The sequence below is a fragment of the Manis pentadactyla genome, chromosome 6 (genome assembly GCF_030020395.1).
Source record: "Manis pentadactyla isolate mManPen7 chromosome 6, mManPen7.hap1, whole genome shotgun sequence".
NCBI lineage: Eukaryota > Metazoa > Chordata > Mammalia > Pholidota > Manidae > Manis > Manis pentadactyla.
The window spans coordinates 42,681,157-42,705,244 of record NC_080024.1 but is presented as its reverse complement, the minus strand read 5'-3'; the positions used below and the strand labels follow the sequence as shown (position 1 = coordinate 42,705,244).

At 36.5% G+C, this 24,088-nt stretch overlaps 1 protein-coding gene across 2 annotated transcripts; it reads right to left on the bottom strand.

Moving 5' to 3' along the window:
* Positions 1 to 1,663: 1,663 nt before the first annotated feature.
* On the bottom strand, positions 1,664 to 24,021 carry COQ10B (coenzyme Q10B). 2 transcript variants are annotated; one of them, XM_036880515.2, is made up of 5 exons: positions 23,681 to 24,021; positions 19,675 to 19,824; positions 15,878 to 16,070; positions 11,131 to 11,232; positions 1,664 to 1,966 (listed from the first exon to the last, which is right to left on the bottom strand). In XM_036880515.2, exons 1-5 carry the CDS (start codon positions 23,794 to 23,796, stop codon positions 1,937 to 1,939), a joined length of 591 nt encoding a protein of 196 aa, XP_036736410.1. In that variant the 5' UTR covers positions 23,797 to 24,021; the 3' UTR covers positions 1,664 to 1,936. The 2 variants fall into 2 exon arrangements, with proteins under 2 accessions (XP_036736410.1, XP_036736409.2); XM_036880514.2 differs by lacking the exon at positions 1,664 to 1,966 and adding an exon at positions 8,622 to 9,630.
* Positions 24,022 to 24,088: the final 67 nt, after the last annotated feature.

The following is a 24,088-nucleotide window of genomic DNA, read 5'->3' as shown; positions in this document are numbered from 1 at the left end:
TTTCTTGGTGTTGCCCTTCTTGGATCCTTTCTGTTGGGGGTTCTGTGTATTTCCGTGGTCTGTTCGATTACTTCCTCCCCCAGTGTGGGGAAGTTTTCAGCAATTATTTCTTCTAAGATACTTTCCATCTCTTTTCCTCTCTCTTCTTCTTCTGGGACCCCTATAATACGGATATTGTTCCTTTTGGATTGGTCACACAGTTCTCTTAATATTGTTTCATTCCTGGAGATCCTTTTGTCTCTCTCTATGTCAGCTTCTATGCGTTCCTGTTCTCTGATTTCAATTCCATCAATGGCCTGTTGCATTCTATCCATTCTGCTTATAAACCCTTCCAGAGTTTGTTTCATTTCTGCGATCTCCTTTCTGGCATCTGTGATCTCCTTCCGGACTTCATCCCATTTCTCTTGCGTATTTCTCTGCATCTCTGTCAGCATGTTTATGATTCTTATTTTGAATTCTTTTTCAGGGAGACTGGTTAGGTCTGTCTCCTTCTCTGGTGTTGTCTCTGTGATCTTTGTCTGCCTGTAGCTTTGCCTTTTCATGGTGATAGGAATAGTCTGCAGAACTGGGACGAGTGACGGCTGGAAGGACTTCCTTTCTTGTTGGTTTGTGGCCCTCCTCTCCTTGGAGAACAGCGGCCTCTAGTGGCTTGTGCTGCGCAGCTGCGCGCAGACAGGGTTTCTGCTTCCTGCCGGCTGCTATGGAGTTAATCTCCGCTGTTGCTGTGGGCGTGGCCTAGCTCGGGCAGCTACTCCAAAATGGTGGAGTCGCGTTGGAGCAGGAGCGGCTGGGAGGCTATTTATCTCCGTAAGGGGCCTCCCTGCTCCCTGCAGCCCAGGGGTTAGGGTGCCCAGAGATCCCGGATTCCCTACCTCTGGATTAGGTGACCCGCCCTGCCCCTTTAAGACTTCCAAAAAGCACTCGCCAAAACAAAACAACGCCCACCAAAAAAAAAAAGAAAAAAATTTTTTTTAATTAAAAAAAAAAAAAAGTTTTTAATTAAAAAAAAAAAAAAGGTGGTCGTTTGTTTTTCTTTATTCTGCGGTGCCAGCCTCAGGCCTCTGCTCACCAGTCTTTCTGCCCTGTTTCCCTAGTATTGGGGTCCCTATCCCTTTAAGACTTCCAAAAAGCGCTCGCCAAAACAAAACAGCAAAAAAGCAAAAAAAAAAAATGGTCGCGCGCTTTTCTTATGTCCTCTGTCGCCCAGCCTCCAGTGCCTGATCACTGTTCTTGCTGCCCTGTTTTCCTAGTATCGAGCGCCCTGCACTCTGGCCCGGATGGCGGGGGCTGGGTGCTCGGCTGTCCTGGGCTCCGTCTCCCTCCTGCTCTGCCTGCTCTTCTCCCGCCAGGAGCTGGGGGGAGGGGCGCTCGGCTCCCACGGGGCCGGGGCTTGTATCTTACCCCCTTCGCGAGGCGCTGGGTTCTCTCAGGTGCGGATGTGGTCTGCATATTGTCCTGTGTCCTCTGGTCTTTATTCTAGGAAGGGTTGTCTTTGTTATATTTTCATATATATATGTTGTTTTTGGGAGGAGATTTCCGCTGCTCTACTCACGCCGCCATCTTCTGCCCCCTCTTCCCAGATTCATCTTTTAATAGTAAAACTAGCAACATTTCTTTACATGCACATCACTGAGGTGAAATCTACATTTATTATTTTATTCTTACAATAATTTTATGAAGTAGGTACATTTATTTCTCCCATTTTACCTGTGGACAAACGGAAGCTTAGAGATGTCAAGTAAATCGTCCATGGTTGTTCAGCTAATACGGGATTAGAGGGTGGCAGCCCTCATTCAAAAATAAAGCCTTCTCAAGACCTCTAGCCAAAGTATGAAGACAGCTCTCATTGACTGACTTGCATCACATGTCCACCCCTGAACCAATCAGTGAGGCCAAGGGGTTAGAATGATGGACTGGATGGACCTGAGTCACATGGCTACTTCTGCAGCTGGAGTTCAGGCAGCCCCTGCAATGGAACCATAAAAACTGAGATTATTGATACTATCTCCAAAGAAAATTCAAACTACTGTTCCAGAAAAAAAAAAAAAGAGTCAATGGATTCTAGACAGGTGGAAATGACAGATGACCATTACCCCAGCCCCATAAATTTAATTTTTTTAAATATAGTTTTGCCATGTTTAACCATTTATTACCAAAAGTTTTGCCAACAATTTCATAGAATTTTAGCAAATAGCAAACTTGAGTTGTGCATAATCCTACCAACAGTTACAGAAAATGCACAAAAAAGCAAGCCAGAAAGGCGTTTTAAAAGTAGTGTGACCTTTTTCAGCTAGTTTATGATCAATCAAAAATATTTTTGAAGTCGTGGCAATTATCCCAACAGATTTCATTTATAAATATTAAAGAATCAATGAATGAATCTTGGAGTTTGCTTCTTATTATAAGTGATGAAAAAAATGCCCTGAGAATGTGGATGTCTTCCCTCAGGTCTCATGGGCAGGCAGTAGCTTTTCTTGGACATTGCTATTGAGATTTTTCTAGGACAGCATTTAAAAATTGGTGATGCTCAAATCTCCTGGAGTTTCAAAGTTCTTCCCACATTTCATGGTATTTTCTTTGATTTCAAGTTTTGTGTTTTAAATAACTCCACTGGCAAATCTGTTGTATAAAAAGTTACCTTTTTCAGAAAACTCTTTGGGGATTCAGAGTTCGTATAAACGAACAGTTCTCAAACTCTTCAGTCTCGGGACCCCTTATGTTCTTAAAAATTATTGAGAATCCTGAAGAGCTTTTCTTTTTTGTGAGTTAAGTTTAACAGTATTTCTCATATTAGAAATCAAATTGTGAATTTAAAAATTATCTATTCATTAAGATAAGCCCATTATATATTAACAGAATTAACATTTTTTTCATGAAAAATAACTATATTTTCCAAAACTGTAACAAGTGGTCAACAGATTGAGATTGTTTTACATATTTGCAAATCTCTTTAATGTCTGGCTTAATAGGACATAGATTTCTTGTATCTGCTTTGCACTGAATCAGTTCTGGATTCCATCAGATATATTGCTTTGGTGAAAATATATGAAGGAAATCTGGCTTTGTATAGATGCATAATTGAAAAGGGAGGATATTTTAATAGCCTTTTCTTATAATTGTGGATATTATTCGTTTATACTCTTCCCAAACTCAACAAATAGCAGTTTCATAAGGGTTGGTTACATGTCCGTAAACTCATCATGTTCTGTTACATTAAAATCCATTGGTCTAACTTGCACTTTAAATGGATCTTTTTCCCATGCATGATTTATAAGATCATGCTTTAGAAAATATCAGTTCATTAAGTCATGCAAATCTTCCATATGTTGACACATTTTTCTATAAAAATCAATACAACACATTAATTAATATCACCACTGATATCATAAGTCCTTGAAGTATTAGGATGCTATCAAGCTCACAGTGGTGGATACAAGCTTTTCAAAATTTTTGCTTGACAGCTCAAATTTATCATTGTCAACAAATTCTGTCAGTTGTCTCATTAAAGCAATAAGCTCATTTCATTCATTTCTGAGAAAATGTCTACCAAATAGCCAAGTCTATGTAGCAGTGAAAAATACATGATTACTAGTACAGCTTGATGCTGTAGCTTTGATGTGCTAAGGTAACAGCAGCACATTTATCCATCATTGTTTTTGGACTTTCAGTGCATTTGTCAGTACAGTGAGAAAGGCAAATAACACCTTACTTAGTATTTTTATGAAAATAGTTTTGACTTCATGTCCTCACTTCCCCAGTGGGTCTTAGAGATTTCCAGAAGTTCTGCTGCAGGGTGAAAAGACATGACTGTTACTGGAGATCAGACTGAAGTCTCCAGCCGCAGTGGATTTGACCATGTATGGTCTGTGATTTGTCTTGTTCCTAGACACATATATTGCTTAATTTATGCCCATAATGGGCAATGAGTGGTTCAAGGCAGAAGCACAAAGACCATGACTATTGAAACAGAACATGGTATCAGGACCATAAAAATTAGAACATTTGGTCATATTTTGTCTCAGGATAGTTTGTTCTTTAACAAACCACAAAAACCATGGTATAAAGAGGACATGTCACTAGTGTCATGTCCAGTTTTAATTTTCACTTATTAGGAAGTTTTCATGTTAATAAGCTAATGATATAGAAAATCTGAGCCAGGATTCTCCTTCATTTTGTTAGTTAGAAACAAAGTGTAACATGTTTCAAAAATAGGTGAAATGGTTTTTGTCATGTATTCATTTCTAATATCCAGTGATGAAGGGATTTTATTCTATTTTGTTTGTTTATTCTATTTTTGTTACCGCGACACAAAGTGAAATTTCTCTCCCCATGATAATATACATTTGATCCCGATACAAATCATGGTATGTCTTTTCAAATTTATATCTTGGCATATGGATTTTCTTTATGCAATGATTTTAAAGATAATTAAGAAGCACATATTACTTATTAGATAGGTAAAATATGTTGCTTTATACACACATACTTTTTCTTTTAATGTGAAATAAAGTATTTTTTTAAAACAAAAGTACATTTTCATATTTAGTTGAAGTGATGAAGATCCTAAGGGTGTTTCTGAAATTGTACATTAGAATGATGGAGGCTGTCAAATAAAAAATAAATAAAAACTGTTAATGCTCTGCTATGCTACGTTGTTGTGTAAGGAACCAACCATATATTGCAGCATCTCGGGGATCCCTATGTGATGAGCAGTATTATTTATATTCTCTCTACATAAGAAAGTGGAAGACAAGGGAAATCCCAGTTAGATAGAGAAAGCATACAGAGCTAACTTCATATGCATGTGATTCTCTTTGTCTTCTAAACAATGGGTCCTATAGTTCTCTATGTCCAACACTGGATCATAAATTCTACCCATCACATGGCTGCCTCGCTTCTCTCTGATTTTTAAGTCTTCACCAGAATTCTAGTATTCCTGAAATGAATTAACAATTACTTTAGCATCTGTAGTTTTACTATCTGACCCTTCCAAAAACGCTAGGATCTTGCTCCATGATTATAGGACAGTGGGACTCATGGAAAGCTATGTAAGTCTTAGGTGCCTCCTGAGAAGAAAGCTCCATGGAAAGCTGGAGAGAAAAAATTTCTACTCTCAGGGTAGAGTTTTGCATCCTGCTGATACTCTTTTTCTGTGGTCACAGCAAAATGATCAGATTCATTTTATTTTTTCAGCATTCAAAATCATAACCCCTAGGCCTATGAGCATCTTAGAGATCTATAAAAATATTTGATATTAAAAAAATAGCATCAAAATTCCAAAAGAGACCACCAAATTAACATTAATGAATATTTAATTGATTTAGGTCAACTTAATTATTAAATTTAGTATTAAAACAACTCCACTTCAAAACAATTTCTAGATTAGACTAATAGAGCAAAAATTTCTGAGAATGCTTGGTTGCTGTCTAGAAATCATAGTCAACCATGAATTAATTAGGTTATTCACAGTCTGACAATTTTAAAGCAAAATTATAAAATTTCATTCAAATTATATACAGAACAAGTTGCATTTATTATGAGACAGGAGGGTATTGTATATGTTTGTTGTCATGTAAAACAGCCTCTTACTGTTTAAACACCAGTTTATCTCAGATAGCATATGTGTTATTTCAAAGAAAAGGTCTTCTCCAGAAATGAAAGTAAGAGTTTGCAAGAAGCATACTTTGGTATATTAAAAAAAGCCCTCTCTGTGGCTTCTCTGTAGCCTTGAGTCATTGAGTGGAAACTTTCAGCAGTATGACTGACTTGGGAAAATCATGATATGTCTCTGCTAGTAAAGAAAAATATTGTGTATTTAAAAAAAAACAAGATGGAGAAAAGGTATGTCTCCTCAGAATTTGAGTGATTTAAATTCTTTGATGCTAGATGATAGATTTCTTTGGTGAAAATGCACAAATCTCGTATTGCTGGGTAGATACAGAGGCTGAGAACAGTCATTTGTCTTTGCTTTCTGAAAGCAGAGAGAACTCTGATGCTCCTGATAACAGTGCTGGACACCTTGGAGATTATCTGGTAACAATATCAAGGGACATAATCCTGAATAGAAATTCAGTTCATCTGAAAAGCAAAGATGAGAAATGATTGAGAAATGACTACCTTTAAAAAAAACAAAGTAAAACAAAGTGATCATAGGTTGTATGTACTAAGAATAAAAAAGAACTATTAAGTAACACATTCCAATGTCTAGATTCTGCATTTGGGAGTCCCCAATGAAGACTGGCTCACCTAATCACCTTATGGTGAAATTTACCAGTCAATATGCCCCACTTAATTCCAATGAACTTTTTAGTACCTTTCTTTTATTTTTTAATTAAGGTATCATTGATATACAATCTTACTAAGGTTTCACATGAGCAACACTGTAGTTATTACATTCCCCATTATCTAGTACATTGCTTTCAAGTATTAATGGACAAACAAGAAATTTTAGACAGTTGAGGACATCTTCAACTTGAAATAGGATAGCAAAACCCAGAAGGAACCTAGGGGGACCTTTAGATAAATCATAGTATCTTAAGATGAGATCTAGTTTTTATAAAACTGTAAGAAAAATTAGAAAACGAACTTGGAAATTAAAAACTATGGTAAATATAAAATTAACATAAAGGTCTGGTAGAATTGAAATCTAAAAGGCAGAACAAAAGCATGGAAAACAGGAAAAATATTAGTAAAGATTTAATATAAGAGGTAGAATGCCTAATTAGGGATTCTTGAATGAGAGAACCAGAGAATATGGATAAGAGGAAACAAAACAAATCAAGGAAATTCTCCAGGACCCAAAGAAAGGAGCCTGTGATTCAAAGGGCCCACAGGGTGCCCAGCACAATTAATTATGAGGGGGCAACAGGGCGGCAATTTCAGGCAACCCAAGAAAAAGAAATTTTAAAAGATTCCAGAGACCAAAGGAAAAAAAAAATGACACACAAAGGACTGGGAATAAGAATGGCATTAGATTACTAGAAGAGTACCACTGGATGCCAGAATACAATAAAGTCAGATCTTCAAATTCAGGGTGTATATATATATATAGTGTGTGTGTGTGTGTGTGTGTGTGTGTGTGTATTATTTTTAATGTAGAGTTCCACATACTCAATTAGTTGTGAATATAAAACAGCAGCATATTCAGACACTCATGGATTCTAAAAATTTAGCTCCCACTTGCCCTTTCTCAGGAAGCCACTAGAGGATTTCCTCAGCATTTTAAGAATAAATCAAAAAAGGGGGAAGCCAAAAGATTCAGGAAATAGGGAACCGCAGAGAGAGAGGTGAAGGGAAATCCTAGGATGACTGTAGTAATGCCCTAAGATTACAGTTAACAACAGCCTAGAGAACAACCAGTTCAGCCTGGAGCAGGATAGAGAGGTGGCTGCAAGTAACTGAATACCTAACTTTAAATGACTTAAACATTAGAGGTCTGCTATCTTAAATAACCGAGAGCAAAGTGGATAACTATGAGGCCTAATAATTCAACCTTTCATGTTAGAGTACGGAGTTGGCTTCTCTGGAATTATTGCCTCTTTTCTCCGAGTGAAAAGATGGCAGAGGTAGTTGCAAACGTCATGCCCTCATGCAATCATGCCAAAACCATGAAAGTTTCTAAGTTTCTTTCCACAAAGAGAAAAATCTGATCCAGCAGTCTCATCAGGGTTCCCCTCAGGTTCCAATGACCAGATGCCACTTCAAGTTTGTACCATGGTACTTTCCCTCTTAAGATATGGAAAGCATAATGCCAAATTTTAAGTCCACAGGCCATGGCCTCCAGACCGTTGTACTAAGTAAGTAAAACACATGAGCACAGATACTGCAGCCAGAATGCCTGGGTTTGCACTCTGTCTCTACAACTTACTGTGACCTGGGTTCTGACCACACTTGAGGAAACTCATGGTTCAAATGGATGGCTACATCAAGGCAATATTTGGATATTCTTGGGTTCCCTCACCAAAACACAATCTACAAACTATCATAATGCCACCCCAGTCACATCCCAACCACTAAGTTAGATTCTGTACCTAAGACTTCACCTATGGCATGTATAAGAGCAGTGGTAAAGTTTTAAGTTCTTATTTCCATCAAAAGTAGTACTGTACAGGGGAAAAATAAAGTATCTGAGTCTTTGCCATGAAAAAAAATTACTTACAAGGCACACAATTATATGCAAAATACTTATGCTCTGGGAAAGATACCTCATCTGTAAGTAGAAAGGTATTGCTTCACCTATGTGAAAGCACAACCAAGTTCCATGTGTACATTTTGTGACCACTACTTGTATAACCAGCACCTGATAGAGAGCAGGTACTCAGATTTATTCAATAAATTGATACATACATGCTTTTACACACAGAACTAATTGCTGAAGTCCCTTTTTGATCCCAAGAAACAAAGTTAATAGCACTATGACTGGAAGGGTAGTATAAGAGTTATGGGTATGAAGTGAAATGAGGGAAGATCAATATTGATTAAAGGATGACTGAATTTTGCCCAGATTTGTTTCTTCAAAAGCATTTTTAAGACAACAAATGCTATAATTAAACTTTACCATGTCTATGTAAATATACATTGAAATAATACAAGAGAACTTCAATAACCAAAGTAACCATACAAAAAATAAACAAATTAACTTTATTAAGTTACACTGATTTATTTACAGAAGTATCAGTTTGGAAAACATTGAAAGTGAGTACACACAATAAATACAAAAGAGGGATGAATGGTGCTGGAGATGTATCAACCAACTTATCTTCATTTGTGCCATTTTGTAGACAAAATTTGACATACAATCAGCATTATTAAAAGAGCAAAGTATCTGGGAGAGGGTTGGAAACTATGAGAAAAGTAGCTTAAAGCTCTGGACCACTCACCAAAAAAATATTCAGTTTATCTGGTAGCTAACCTCACTGTGACACTGAATTACTACTATCCATAAGAATTTCAAAATAAGAAAAGTGTCAGGGAACCTTCAATAACAGTATATTTAAGTCACAGCTTTTACTTTAAATATCTGATGATTACTCAAATATCCTAAGCCCTGAGGCAGGCCCTATGACAATAAGTTAAAAATAGTCTGAATTTAATAACTTAAACATGATATGGTTACTATAATATACTGTGTGAGCATTTTAACTTACCTTTTGCAGGTAAGGTGTTAATTAAAAGGTTGAAATTTACAGTTTCCATTTCTGCTCAGAAGAGTTATGTCAGTATTCTAGCAACAGTGAATACATCCCATTATTGTTAACATGCTAATGTGCATATTACTTATAATTCCACTTGATTGAATTCTATGTACACATGGTTCCATATTCCAAGTGCAAATTTTCAATGGTGCAGGTTTGTAATCAAAGCTGGATTTGACAAATGCTGTCTGACTTTTGAAAGCAAATGATGAAAGCACTTCCTAAAAGTGAATAAAGTTACAAATAGACGACCAGTTCTTTTTTCCCTTTACGTGTGATGAACTTCATGGAGCATTAATTCCCGAGGTATATTTGTTTCTGGACCATACAGTTTAGATGCTCTTCTTTCAAAGGCAGTTACCATCTGCTTTACAACCTCATCGAAAAACAATGTGGCAAGCTGAGAGTGTAGAAATGAGCGAAATTCAAAAGAAATCTGTAGGAAAGTATTAACGATTATTTTAGGACAGTCTTTCTTTTACTCAATCGCTACTTAGGGTAGTGGTGTTCACACTGTGAAATGGACTACTTGGCCCAGTGTCTAGCAGAGCTGTGCTGGTATATCTAGGTGAGATTTTTAACACCCCTCAGAAAAGGGAATCTTACTGACGTAAGCACAACTGCTGGCATGTGCTTTAGTAAACCAGGCCAATCTCATTTCAAGGCAAAGAGCCTGATTTTATTATGGAAAAAAGCTTTGTTGAATACCACATTTATCACTCTAGCATGTTATTAATGTCCTCCTTTTAGATCTATCCTACCTCCCAAAAGGAATTTAAGGAAGGAAAGTAATCCTTCTTGATAGGTAGTCCCATGAGAAGGTACAGCAGGAAGATGAAATTAATCCACAAGACAGATAGGTAGGTGATTCAATATTAAAGTAGATGATGATTCAGAACTTCATTTATAGTCCCTCAAAATAGAATTCAAGGCAACTGGTTTGAGAAATAGTATTTTAAGGCCCAAATATCCACTAACTTTTAAACTTTTAATTTTTAATTCTGGAATAATTTCAGATTTATAAAAAAGTTGCAAAAATAGTATAAAGACTTCTCTGTAATACACTCATCACCCAGATTCCCCTACTTTACTGTCTTACATAACCACAGCTTAATTATTAAAACCAGGAAATTAACAGCGGGAATTAATACCACCACATAATAGTGCTACTGTCTAATCTATATAAGCCTTATTCAAATTTCCCATTGTCTCATTAATGTCCATTAATTTTTTTAATGAAAGCAACTCAAAAGCTGAGAACATAACAGTAATTAAATCTAAATTATGCCCGAAATTAAAGTGTAATACCTGAGTTGCAAATACAGAGAAAACTCATATATTATCTGTTGGCAAAGAAAAAACCTCAGGTGGCTTTAAGTTTTCTATAGCTAAGGTGATGTGAGCAAAAAAATACCATAGTCCCTAGATTCTAAAAACATATTTTTCCCCTTTGCACTTTATTTCTGCATCATAAGATGCAGATCAAGGTGTAGATTTCAATTGGTGTTAGTAAACTTATTAAGCTGGTAGTGAAGTCATAGCATGTATCTTCTAACCTATGGACTTAGAGAAAGAATGATTATTCAAGGTTTCAAAAATCAAACATAAAAACAGATTCATTAGCTTTCTTTAATATAAAGTTAGAACAGAAAAAAGTGTTCAATATTAAGAACTTTGAGATTTTTAAAAAAACTTTTCAGTAATCAGTATGCATATAAGATTATTAATTATGGTATTTGGGTTCTAATAAATGGATTATTCCTTTACCAACTTCACCTGGTATTTGGAACAAATCAAGGGCTGTGTGAGCATTTTAACTTACTTTTGCAGGTAAGGTGATAATTAAAAGGTTTAAATTTACAGTTTCCATTTCTGCTCAGAAGAGTTATGTCAGTATTCTAGCAACAGTGAATACATCCTATTTTTAGAGACTTACTGAAAAATCCAAGGTACAAGTTCTTGGGTAGCCAGGAAGACCTGGGCTAAAACGCCAAACAGTCTCCAAATGATTGAAAAGTTTCCCATCAGTACAGGATGCCTAGAACCGCAACAAAAGCCCCACAGTATTAATACCATTCGGATTGCCCAGAATCTATGACTCAGGATGATTTCTTTGAGTATTTTTATAGATTACATCACAGGTGAGGAAAACATCTCATTTTTAGCTCTGTGCCAGGAAGTGACCTCTTGCCAGTATTAAGCCTTTTTCTTTTCCCGTGGGATTCTCAAAGTTGCCAGTCATTCTCTTTTCTACTGTTATCACCCACTATGTTACTTAGAGTTCTTTACTCCAACAGCAGAATAGGGAGTGATTTTCTGGAAGTTTATTTCCAACTCTGCCACTTAAAAGTGATGCTGAACAAGGTAATTCCCTGTAGCATACTTACTTATTAATCTGTAAAATGAGCAGAATACCTATTTTACACTATCACTATGAGATAGCTAAAACATTTAGCCACAGTGAAATCATAATGTATATGGCACAGATCCCAAGCACAATTCTGTAATTTTTCTTTCCTACCCCCCAATTTATCTTCTGCCAATCATATTTAGTCTTTCCTTCACTTGCTATTTTTTATTTCTAGAAGTTTCTATAGTTCTAATTTTCTGGAAGGTCTGGCTCTCACCCAAGTCCCTGACCCACTGCTTTCTGACCTCTGATCTCTTCAGTGCTCATATGTGTACATATTGAAACACAATACTTAGCGATACTATGTGCAGTGCATCTTTATATTTCCCACTTTATATCATTTAAAAAATGCTGATAGAGACCCATGAAAAGGGTTGCCTCCTGCAGTGTGAAAAATGATGGCCAGAACCATAGTCACTATTCCATTGTCAGGACTGTTTATCACCCTGAATGAAGTTCATCTTATTTATTTACTGTTGTAAGATGATGCTACCTGGACCTTATTTACTCATAGACAACTGACCTTAAGAATACATATCACTTTCCCTCAGCAGCAAACCACTTGTTAAAATCCTATTTCATCTAGACCTTCCTCCTCAAGCCTTAAATTTTCAACTTCTTTGGCATATCCTGGGACCAATAAATGATCAAGCCCCTCTTATCCCTTTCCTATGTGAAAGGTTTCCTATGTGAACTGGCCTCAAAGGTTTAGTGTGTTTCTGCCCGGAGGCTATACACTACGGAGCAGCAAAGTAACGACTTGCATAGGTAAACTCTGTTTTTCCCCAAGTAAATGGAGTCACTCTTCTTCCCCAGCTATAACCTCTCTAAACACAGAACACAGGATTATTTCTCTGACTGTATCTGGATCTCTCCACAGATAGCTCAAACCTGGGAACCAAAGAGCTAGAAATCTACTTGCAGTTTATTCTTCACTTCCTCTTCATCTAAACCCTTTTGAATTAAGTATCAAAAAAATACTAATTTTTAAAATGGAAACCAGTTAGAAGTTTTAAAATTTACTTAGAGATGAAAAAATAGTCATCAAAATACAAATACTTTAATAGCTAAATTTAGTCACCTTATGCTAAGTCACTGGGACTAGTGAAAGTTTTCTTCTGTTGGCTTTATATATAGTTCTATAATGGCCATTTACTTTTTAAGAGCATCCAAAGTCTATAATAAAATCTTACTATTTCAGTTAACCAACTTTAAGGTAATACATCCTGCTCTTCCTTACAAATCATGTAAGAAGCTTATATGAAATTTAACAATAAAGGAGGAACAATGGTTGTGAATACTCACTACAACAGCGTCTTCCTCTGACTACTTTGTCACAAAATGTGGCAGTGTGGTACTCATACTGATAACCTAGTCCAAGACACACATATTTTTTACTGGTATATTCTGACAGGGGGAATACTGCCAAAGACTTCATTCCAAATAGCAGAGATACTGAACACAGAAGGTGTTCTGATCATGACCTACAACTGGTTGTTCTGATTAAACTGACCCAGACCACACAAACTATGCCATATACAATGTTTATACTGTGAACCAGGCAGTTAAGACTCACGGAACTATTGCCTCTATTAAATTTGTGGAAAACTTTCAAGGGATTCTGGCCATTCCTAGTGTAGAATAGAACTACTGATACATTAAGTCACAGGCACATTTGGGGGAGCCAATAATTCACAGAAAATGTATTATATTCTGGGCCTTTTTTACTCTCTTGGTTGATGATCCCTTTGTTATAATTTTTTGTTACATGTCACATTTGTGTATTAGATATTAAAAACTAGAACCTAAACCCAGGGACAACTGAAAACAGCATATGTAGTTGTGTGTTATTCTCAATATACCTTCAAACCACAAATTAGTACATTAAGCGAGGTGGCTTATCTTTTTTTTTATGTGTGTGTGTGTGTGTGTATATATATATATATATATATTTAGTGAGAACATTGAAGTTCTAGTCTTAGAAAATTTGAATTATATAATGCAGTGTGAACAACTGTACTCAACATGTCTAACATTAGATCCTCAGACCTGATTCATCTTTTTAAAAAAAATTTTTATTAAGGTATGATTGATATACACTCTTACGAAGGTTTCACATGAAAAAAACAATGTGGTTACTCTTTTTACCCATATTACCAAGTCCCCACCCATACCCCAATACAGTCACTGTCCATCAGTGCAGCAAGATGCCACAGATCCACTATGTGCCTTCACTGTGCTACACTGTTCTCTCTGTGATCCCCCACACCATGTGTACTAAACATAATACCCCTCAGTCCCCTTCTCCCTCCCTCCCCACCCGCCCTCCCATACCCCTCCCCTTTGGTAACCACTAGTTCATTCTTTGAGTCTCTGAGTTTGCTGGAGGTGGCTCATCTTAATGGAAAAATAGTTTTGGCATCAATGACATAGGTAGTGTGAATTGTGTGCAGTTCTTAACTTCCCTTCCTCACAAAACTGAGACAGCTATGATCATCTAATACATTATGAAGAGCTTTTTTCCTAATACAGTTTCCTTCCTCCTTGGCAGTATTGAAAGTTACTGAGATTATTATGAACATCTCTGGATCTGCAATAACCCAAGAACACAGATGAGACCTTTATAAGCAAGGAGCCCTCGGATTCCCATCATTGTAGTATTGGTGCTGAGGATACAAAGATGGAAAAAAGAGGAACCCCATTCCCTCAAGCAGAAATATAGATGAAGAAGTAAATTATACTATAAAGTGGTAAGAGAAATAAATGAATTATTTACAAGGCCCAGAGGAATCACTGAGGTAGGACTCATCTGTATGAAAGGAAAGGGAACACTAGAAGGATTAATAAGCGAGAAGTTCCTTACATGTAGAAGGGTGAACAATATGCAAAGGCACAGGGCTGGAATCAGTACTTTATGGTGATTCATGTAACTTTAAGATGTATGGTATAGCCTGAACATTAAGTGTAGATTGTGTGTGTGGGGGGGGGGGGGGGTGACAGAGCGACAGACTGGCTTATGAGCAATGGTAAAGCAGTTGACTTTATCCTGTATGTGTTAAGAAGCCAGGGAAGGAAAGAGCCAGGGGAAGAAAATGAGATTTTTTTTTAGTGTTCTTTCAGATAGATGCAGCATAATATATTAAGATTAAATGGTAAGAGACTGAAGTCAGTAAACAGAAAAAATTTTTACAATTACAGGGGTATTCACTGATGTCAGACAGACTGAACTAGAGTCTTGCCTGTGTAACCTTAGGCAAGTTCTCTTCTAAGCTTTAGTTTGCTCAGCTATAAGATGGAGAATAATAACATTCGAATCTCAAAGGGCTGTTGTGAAGATTAAAGACTAAATGTTGTGAAGATCTGCGGAAGCACTACAAAGAGCTCAATAAATGTTAATTGTTATAAGAGAGACAGTGCAGTGTAGTAGGTAAAATGTCCAAAACTATTAGGCAAACAGGTGAACATATCTGTAATAATGGCGAAGTCCCAGACTGGGACACAGCCTTTTAAGTGGAGTTCAAGTTTTGAGAGTGAGACTAGGGTGGACTCCAAGGTCTCAGCTTCACTAGACATTATACTCTTTCTGGTATGAGAGATGCACCTCCTTCAAAACCTGGCAAAGAACTGATGACGGCATTTAGCTCTGGCCAATTACCAAGAAATGTTATCACCACTAAATCCTGAGGGCAAAAACACAACTCAAGCTTTAAGTCTTCAGTCACCACACTCTAAGAAATCAAAAGAAATGGGTATTGTATGAAATTCTGCCTTTCTGTGTGTTTAAGTCTGAGTACCTTTTTATATACCTGTATCCTCCTTTGACAAGGGTAAGATGATTCACATGAGGCATGTAACAGTAGTTGGCATTCAGTACCTGGTATATGGCAAGACCATTCACCAATGTTTATTTCTCCACATATCTTTTCTACCTTTCTTATACTCACTACTTTCCCTTCCTTAACTTAAAAAGAAAAAATAGTGCAAAGATTAAATTAAAAGATTTCTCACTTGTGTGATCCAGTCCTTTCTGTGCATTAGTAGTCCTCAACAGAAGGATAAAGAAAAAGCTTCTCTTTCTCATATTCTAGTCAAATTTCTATTTGAATAAAACAATATTAATACTGTCTTAAATAACACAATTAGGAGATAGAATAAATGATTTGTTTCTTCCCTCCTATTAGTTTAGGGAAATCTTTCTAAGCTATTATATACTATAACCTATTGGATTAATGTTTGGGGAACATTTAAAAACAACAAAAACCAAAACTATTACCTTTACCAAATGTGGTTTCACCAAGGTTACTACTGATGTATAGCGCTCCAATACAGGTGGAAATCCAATTTCTAATCGTGTTTTGCAATATCCAGATCTTTTTGATATTACATCTGATTTTTTGCACCAAGGAACAAAATGTTTGTAATCCTCCATTCCTGATACTACGTCATACATTTCCTGCATAGAATATCTTAAAAAAATAAAAAAAGGAGAGGTGTAAACAGCAAATAGTTACATAGTATACATATACTTTAAATAGAGTATGAATAAAACTTATTGTATAAGAGGCAATAAATCATTTCTCACACATGTTGAACTACATTCTGGAATCAATGACTTCAAAACAACACAGGAAATAAAATGGAACTAAATATATGTATATAGCAGGTATCATAATTTTGCATACCACAGGCTGGATCTGGCTTGTAGACATGGTTTTTATATTTTTTAATTAGTGGCCAGCATTTAAAACTTGAGAGTTTGAGAGAAAAAAACGGAAGCAACCTAAATCAGTGGATGGATATTAATAAATGCTTAATAATAAATGATTCACAAATTATGATACACTCATACTATGGAACTCTATCAGTTATTTAAAAGAATTATGATCAAATATATAGAGGAAAGAGGTTTATACTATATGGTCATATGAAAAAAGCACATGACATATGAAAAGCAGAAGAGTGGTTGTATTGTCTATTTAAGAAAAATTTAAGTATATACTGTAAATATACTTAAGATTAAGTATTTCCTTAACTTTAAATATTTGGGATTTATTTTTTCCTAACATAATAGTGTTATTAAAATGTAATCAAATATATTTTAAAAGTCTTGGAAGGAAACAGATTAAACAATTAACAGTCATTAACTCAAGAAAAAGAAGTGGGAGTGAAAACAGACTGACTCAGTATATATACTTCTGTATTGTTAAGCTTTTATACAGACATGTAATGTTTTTGTAATTAAAAAGAAAATAAACTATTCTAGAACACAAAGAAACCTCTTATTCTTTTTGTAAGCCAGGACAATATTCTGACAAACCAAATCTGACAAAGAACATTGGAAACAAAATCTAATAAGTAAATAAAAATAGGGGCAAAATCTGTAAGACTAATATCAATCACCTTTGAGTACTGAGGCAAAAAATTCCAAAATCTCAGGAATACATAAAAAAGTACAATCAAATGCAACTCATTTAAGGATGTATGGATGGCTTAATACTAAGAATTATATTATTATAGCCATATTAATAAGCCATAAGAAGAAAAATTATATGATTCCCTCCATAGATGGTACAATACCAAAAGCATCCTCATTAAAGTTAGAAATAAGACAAAGATGCTATCGTCATTTTGTAACATTATTCTGAAAATATTAGTCAAAGTAATTAAATCAACTCGTGATATGTGAGGCATATATGTGGAAAACAATTAGGTAAAATTACTGATTTTTTTGCTTATCAATTCAGAAGAGAATCAATTCAGAATTCAGAAAGGTAGCCTGTTATGAAACATAAAAATTAGTACCTTTCCTCTACTAACAAGAACCAGTTAGAAAACAGTAGCCAACAGTAGAAATGCAAATTATCTAGAAATGAATTCAACAAAAAACCCCTCAGGGATTAAATGAAAAAACAACCAACAACCTATGGATACAACTGAATGAGAGCCAGATACATATTATTATTGGTTATAAAGATTCAACAATGTTAAAACATAATTTGCCTCAAAATGATTAGTAATTTAAACATCAAAATCTAAGTTACAAATGTGTATTTCTTGAATATGACAGAGTGAGTCTTTATACGTTTAAATTAATCTTTATGATCATGAAGTGAGGCCCATAGCAGGGGTAGGGCGGGGGACAAGGGGTATCTACCCTCTGCAGGTTTTCAGACACTTTGAAATAAGTACCAAAATAAGCCCCACGGGAAGTACAAAACCTTGCAGCCTGGAAGCTAACTGTCATAAAAGTAGTCTACAATGACTGAGAAAGCAGTATAGCATAGTGGTCAAGGGGATGGACTTTGTAGTCAGAAAGGGGACTCTGTTCAAACATCAGTTCTAGAACATAGTAAGCCATGTGACCCTGGTATGTTGCCTAACCTCTCATCTTCACTTTTTTCATCCATAATTGAAATACTTCTATAGGATTTTTTTGAAGGCTAAATGAAATTGTTTCAGCATAGTGCACAGTGCCTAACAAGCACTCAGTAAATGGCAGCTATTATTATATGTTTATACAAAATATAACGGAAAAAGAGATCACTGGATAAGACCAGTTTGTATTACAAAGTATTTTAACATGAGAATGTTAAGGAAGCTGGCTAAGAATAAGTAAATATGGTGAGTAAAATAAGCTTTGGAGTTATATCATTTAATGCATGTTATCTCTCTCAACTTTAGTTTCCTCATCTCTAAAAATGGGAATAAAAATACCTACTTAACATGGCTATTGTGAGAATTTAAATGAAACAATAAATATAAAGCACCCAGCAGTGCTTGTCAAATGGCAGGTACACCGTAAAAGGAAGATATTCTTAGTGATTCAGAAGTAAAGCAGACCAATTCACTATTTGATTCTAATCTTTTCATTGCCGTTTCTTTTTAACAGATACAAGCTGTGGCAAAGAAGTCTACTTATCTAAGTATTTAGGCTTGCTTCATGCCATATTCTTGCCAGGAAGCAGCTAACATTAGGGGGCTACAATTCCTACCACTCCCTGTGCATTTAAATGGATTTACATTACTAGTGCTTGCTAATAATATCTGACAGTAAGCACTGAGTGTCACTTCCAGACCAATGTGGCCAAGAAGCAGGTGTATCTTTTTAAGAGACTCTGAAGACTAAGGAGTTATAAAAGTCACAGGTTGGATGGAACCTGGGTTCCTGAATCACTACTTGGAGGATTGCTGCCCCTGGACTGGGAACACTCACTTGAACTTTATATGAGAAACAAATAAGCTTTTGGGTTTTACCTGTGTAGCTGTTAACACTGTCTTAACTAATAGAGTGGCCAGTAATAAGGGTAAATTTAGGGACAAAAGCTATTATGAGTCTGCCAGAAGTCTTTTACTACAGAAAAATCAAGGGAAAAAACAACTGAATAAAATGCATTTTTATGAGAATTCATGCAATACTTAACGGCCTGTTGGGAATTAATGGCCCTGTAAAAATTCCCATATGAAAGGGTGCTGTATTTCTGGTTTAGCCAAATGGCAGTCTCTATCCTCTGCTAGAAGAGAGGTCAAACCTGGCCTGGTTTATAAATACAGTTTTATTAGAACACAACCATGTCCATTTATTACATATTGTTTATGGCTACTTTTGGGCTACAATGAGAGTTGAGTAGTTGCAAGAAAGAATGGTCCACAAAACCTGACATGTTGATTACAGAAAAAGTTTGCTAACCTATGTTCTAAACGGTAGAAGCCTCTTAGCAGGTCTATATATACATATATATGTGCATGTGTATATGAAGGAGCTATATATACGTGTATCTGGCCCAATATATCAGTAATGTTGCTACTACAAAAAGCAACAGTGTACAAAATTGCAGGTCATAAAGAGTTCAGTTATTTTCTTTACATGACAAGGTTTAAATCTATCTATAAAGTTACCATATAATTATATTTATTTAACAAATATTTATAAAACAGCAAGGGCAATGGAAAGACCAATCTAGAAAAACCAGGGCTTAGTTTGTCAGAACAAAGTCCAGAAAAAAAGAAGCATGATACTCTATAGAAAATTGCAAAGGAGCTCTTTTAGTAGCACTATTATTATATACAAACCCTATAATTCTCCTCTCTGAATATTCTTTTCTTTTGTTTATTAATGGTGCAGCAATTCTGAAGAAAGATCTTGCATGTATCTCCTTAGGCAAAATTGAGGTATGTAGTGGAAGAGTTCTGCTCATCCGTATACCACAGGGAGCTAAATATCTAAAAAGACAAAATTATTTGATTTAGAGTGACTCTGAAAATTGAGAAGGAAACACAAATTATAGAGATTGTAATATCTACCACAATTTAAAAGGCTTTGCAACCTTAGAATATTCCTGAAAAAAATACACACACAGGCACAGACACAGACAGAAAAAAATAAGCTTCTTAAGTACTATAAAGAAAACTAAAAATAATATCTTACAGCTAGGTTAGAAACCTCTGGCACAAAAGATCTTTCCCAGAAAGTTGGCTTTCATTCTATACTCATTTATCACAATATATTCTTACCACATGCTTGTTAGGATTTTCACTGTCTCTTTTACACTCATCTTATCTACTCAGGTTGTTTTCCCAGCTGGATCCTTAGGGGTTCCTTAATTCTTGATCTATTCTGAGACCTGAAATTGTTTCAGCCCCACAGAACTATTGCTCTGTTCTCTTTCACCTTCCAATCTCCATTTCAATGCATACATGTAAAAACATCTGTCAAAGTAGTTAAAATATTGTTTGAGACATTTCTAAATATGGATGCCTGATGTACTCTTAAAAAATATAGCCTTTCCCTAATAAGATTAATAATAACTATTTTATATTACTATTCATGCATTAATTCATATACTTAATTGCACTTCTATTCTGTGCTAGACAGTAGGGATATAATGGTGAATAAAACAAACAAGAACCTTATGAAGATTACATTCTAGGTGAGGATTTTTAAAAAATGCTAAAAAAGAAATGGGGTGATGACATGCAATTAAATTAGAACCTCCTTTAGATAGGGTAGTCTGGGAAGTCCTCTGAGGTTCCACTTCAGCTGAGACATAGTTACTGGAAGGAGGAGTTAGCCATGCAAAGAGAGAAATAGGTTTGTATGAACATAAGAAATGATTATGTGTTTGTGTATGCGCGTATATGGGAGAAGTAAGATGGGGGCAATCCAGGTAGTAGGGAAAGAGCTTGGCAGTATCCAGAGACTAAAAAAGACTTTAAGAGCGGCAGCAGTACAGCAAGACAGAGGGACAGGACCATGAAATAATGTTAGAGACAGGTTGTAGCTGGATCATGCTGGGGATTACTGGCCAGATGAAAGCAATTTAGAATTTATTCTCAATGAGAGTTCCAAGTAAAAGAATATTTCATTAAGTCAAGCTCCAAGTAACAGAATGAAATTTCATTGTATCAATTATATCTTCCAATTATTTTAAAACGGAAATAGGGTGGTCTGGTGAAATCTCATGTTATCATATATGGAATATGTTTTACATGTAAATAAAATTTCTTTGAGATGCTGACATCCTACAGTTTGTCTGGGAGGGAAGAGAAAATCAAGTTAAACAAAAATGGTTGAAAAAATTGGGAGTATTCAGCCAGAAGATAAGGGCTCATACTTCAGAATATGACTCCAAAATGTAAAACAAAAGCCCAATTAGAGGGAGATAATTTGAGCCCCATAATATAAGCAAAAGCTTTTGAACAATTAAAACTGTTTATAAAAACTGGATGGGCTTATTTCAGAAGCAATGAAATAGAGGCTAATGAAAACGGCTAAGCTAAATGCCACATGACTAATTGTTTAAGTGTAATAGAAAAGAATAAAACACATGAACTATATGGATGAATTTAATGGCCCCTTTTAAGAATTTAGAACTCTTATGTATCCAGCTATAAGTAATGCTTCAAGAAATGAAAAATGGGTAAAATGTAGTAAGGCAAGTTTTGTGAAGTTTTCTAAGACATCAAAAGTAGTATTTGATTTTATAAGAGCATACTGCAAAGCTATCTATGATGTCCTTTTCTAGCCAAAAAAGATTTTAGATTCATCTCCTAGAGAGAATAAGGAGGTTTTGTATTCCCCAAAACCTTTAAACCTTTAAGTGTTATGCAAACCTTATTTTAAAAGCTGAGATACTAAAAGAAGCCTGTTGTAAATTTTTGAGTAAACCTAGAGTTCACATAAAAGTAGGTATACATCAATAAACTGAATGAGTTACTCTGCTAAATGAAGAACAGTGGAAATAAAATAATTAGGCAGTTAATTTAGCTTCTTCCTTTAAAAGAAGCCACAAAAAGTAATTTAGGATTCTTTTTAATCACATTAATTACAAAAACCAAGTTTGGTGTACAAAACGCTTAATCATCCATTTCCCTTCTGAGATAGGTTTTAGATGTCTTTGTTGAAACAGTCTTAACTTCTTTTTCCCACTTTTGTACAGATAACATCTACTATTGAAAGCCAGTTATGTGGCAGATACTGTGTACAATAAAAATTTTCTGATGAATCGCTATCAGAAAAGGCAGCATCTCTGAGATAAACCTTTATTTACAAACAGATAAGACACTTATTTCTCAAGAGGTGAATTTGAATGTCTTGTTGACGAGGAAGCTCACTTTTCATGTGTATATGGTTTTGAATTTTGTACCAGGGTCATGTAATATTGTCCCCCCAAAAAAGAAACCCTTACACAGTCTGATTACAATTATAAGATAAATACCTGTATTAAAAGCAAGCTAATAGTTTTCCTGATCAGTTTGCATACTATGGTTACAATGCCCTGCACAGCACATCTATTTTCACACACTATCAAGAATTATGTGTCTTCAACCACAATATGAGGAGCCCTACAGTCATATATATACAGTTAAACCATGAAATGAAAATTGCCAGATGAAGAACAGCTGTTTTATCACTAATCTTCTAATATACTACATCTCAAAAACTCTATGCCAAAATCTGTTAATGCTTTAGCCTTGCAATGAACGCATAAACTCCCTACTTCATTATCATAAACAGTAAATATTTATATCTTGTAATTTAATCCCTAATTTGATCACTAAAACAACTGTATTTTTTCCTCAAAAGTTAAGTTTTTATTTCCTATTTGCAACCCAATATTTTATAAGTGTAATATAAGCAGATCTAAAGCATAATAGGTAAGTTTGCTTAGTACTACTTTTTCAGGTTATTTCCTAAAGCAGGAGTAAACGATATGAGATGATTTTATATCAGTTTCAATTAATATTTGTCTAAAAATTAGACATGGAGTTGGCTGTGTTGTTGCTATTTTAAAAATCCTTCATTTAATCTAAGTGTCTTAGAGCTCAACCAGATTTATGCTTTCTCCCTCCATCTCTGTTTACAACTCAATTTATTTAAAACACTAACTTTAATTTTAGAGCATAATTTATTACATTAGTGAAAAGTCACGTCTTCACCTCCACCTACCAAAAAAGAACCAACCACAAAAATAGAAAGCAGACTAGCTCAAGGTTACAGAACCTCTAAATACAGCGGAGTGGAAAAAAAAACCTTAAGTCCCCTACTTAGGCTATGTTTCGTTCTATAAGCGCTAAAAGGTGGGGGCAAAGACCTCTACCAGAAATTGGGAGAGCATGTCTGGCCAGCAGGCACGCTGTAGAAACAGAAAGGTGTTCACTGCCGGGCCAAAACTCCAAGGCGCCCAGCAGCCGGCAAACCGGCAAACCTTGCGCCGCAAAGTTAAAACTTTCCGACAGCTGCGGCGGTCGGCCGTAGGGGAGGAGGCCGGAAGAGCCCAAAGGCACCGGTCGCCGAGCTGCTTTACCAGCTGCCAGAGCCGCTCCGTCGACGATTCCCATTACCTCTGGCGAGCTCAGCGACTGACAAACACAGACCGGACGTCCGGGGCAGGCCGGCGAGCTCCAGCCTGGAGTGATTCGCGCGGCGCCTGGGTGCCTCAAGGCGCAACGCAGGAGTCCCTTTTCTTGTAGAGACGCGGAAATACAACCGGTCCGGCTCCCCAGAAATCCTCGATCCCCCAAATCAGCAGGCCCGGCAGAAAACTACTATCGTCGCGGCGCCCGTGCTGTGTATTACCTGACGTTCCGCGCAGTCCCCTGCGCCGGAGCCAGGGCTCCAGCCGCTGCCAGCGACTTCGCATAGCATCCCGAGACCACCTTTCTCAGGGCCCTGTGGCCCGTGCGAGCTGCCATGATGGTTCCCCCGAAGCCGGTGGCCACCTCCGGACCGGACCGAGACGCCACCCTCGCCGGCCAGGACAAGCCTCCCGGCGCTGGGCTTTCCAGCCAATCGGCTGGTCTCCCTCAGTCAGACACGCCCATCTTCCCGCCCTGATGGCGCAAAGAGTGACGCACACTTGTACTGCCGTAGGGGCGTTTGGTAAATGCTGTCGTCGTCCTGCAGCCAATCAGGGGAATCTCAGGGCTGCCTGGCACCACCTAGTCCCCGGCCGGCCACTTGTTGCCGCCGCGCCCCCTGGCCTCT

Excerpts from the sequence above, each read along its gene's own strand:
- COQ10B (XM_036880514.2), bottom strand. The coding sequence starts at position 23,796 with ATGGCAGCTCGCACGGGCCACAGGGCCCTGAGAAAGGTGGTCTCGGGA. Across the intron at positions 19,825-23,680 it reads GGGACTGCGCGGAACGTCAG|ATATTTAGCTCCCTGTGGTA; the intron begins GTAATACACAGC and ends TTGTCTTTTTAG. Across the intron at positions 16,071-19,674 it reads TCAGAGAGGAGAATTATAGG|ATATTCTATGCAGGAAATGT; the intron begins GTTTGTATATAA and ends TATTTTTTTAAG.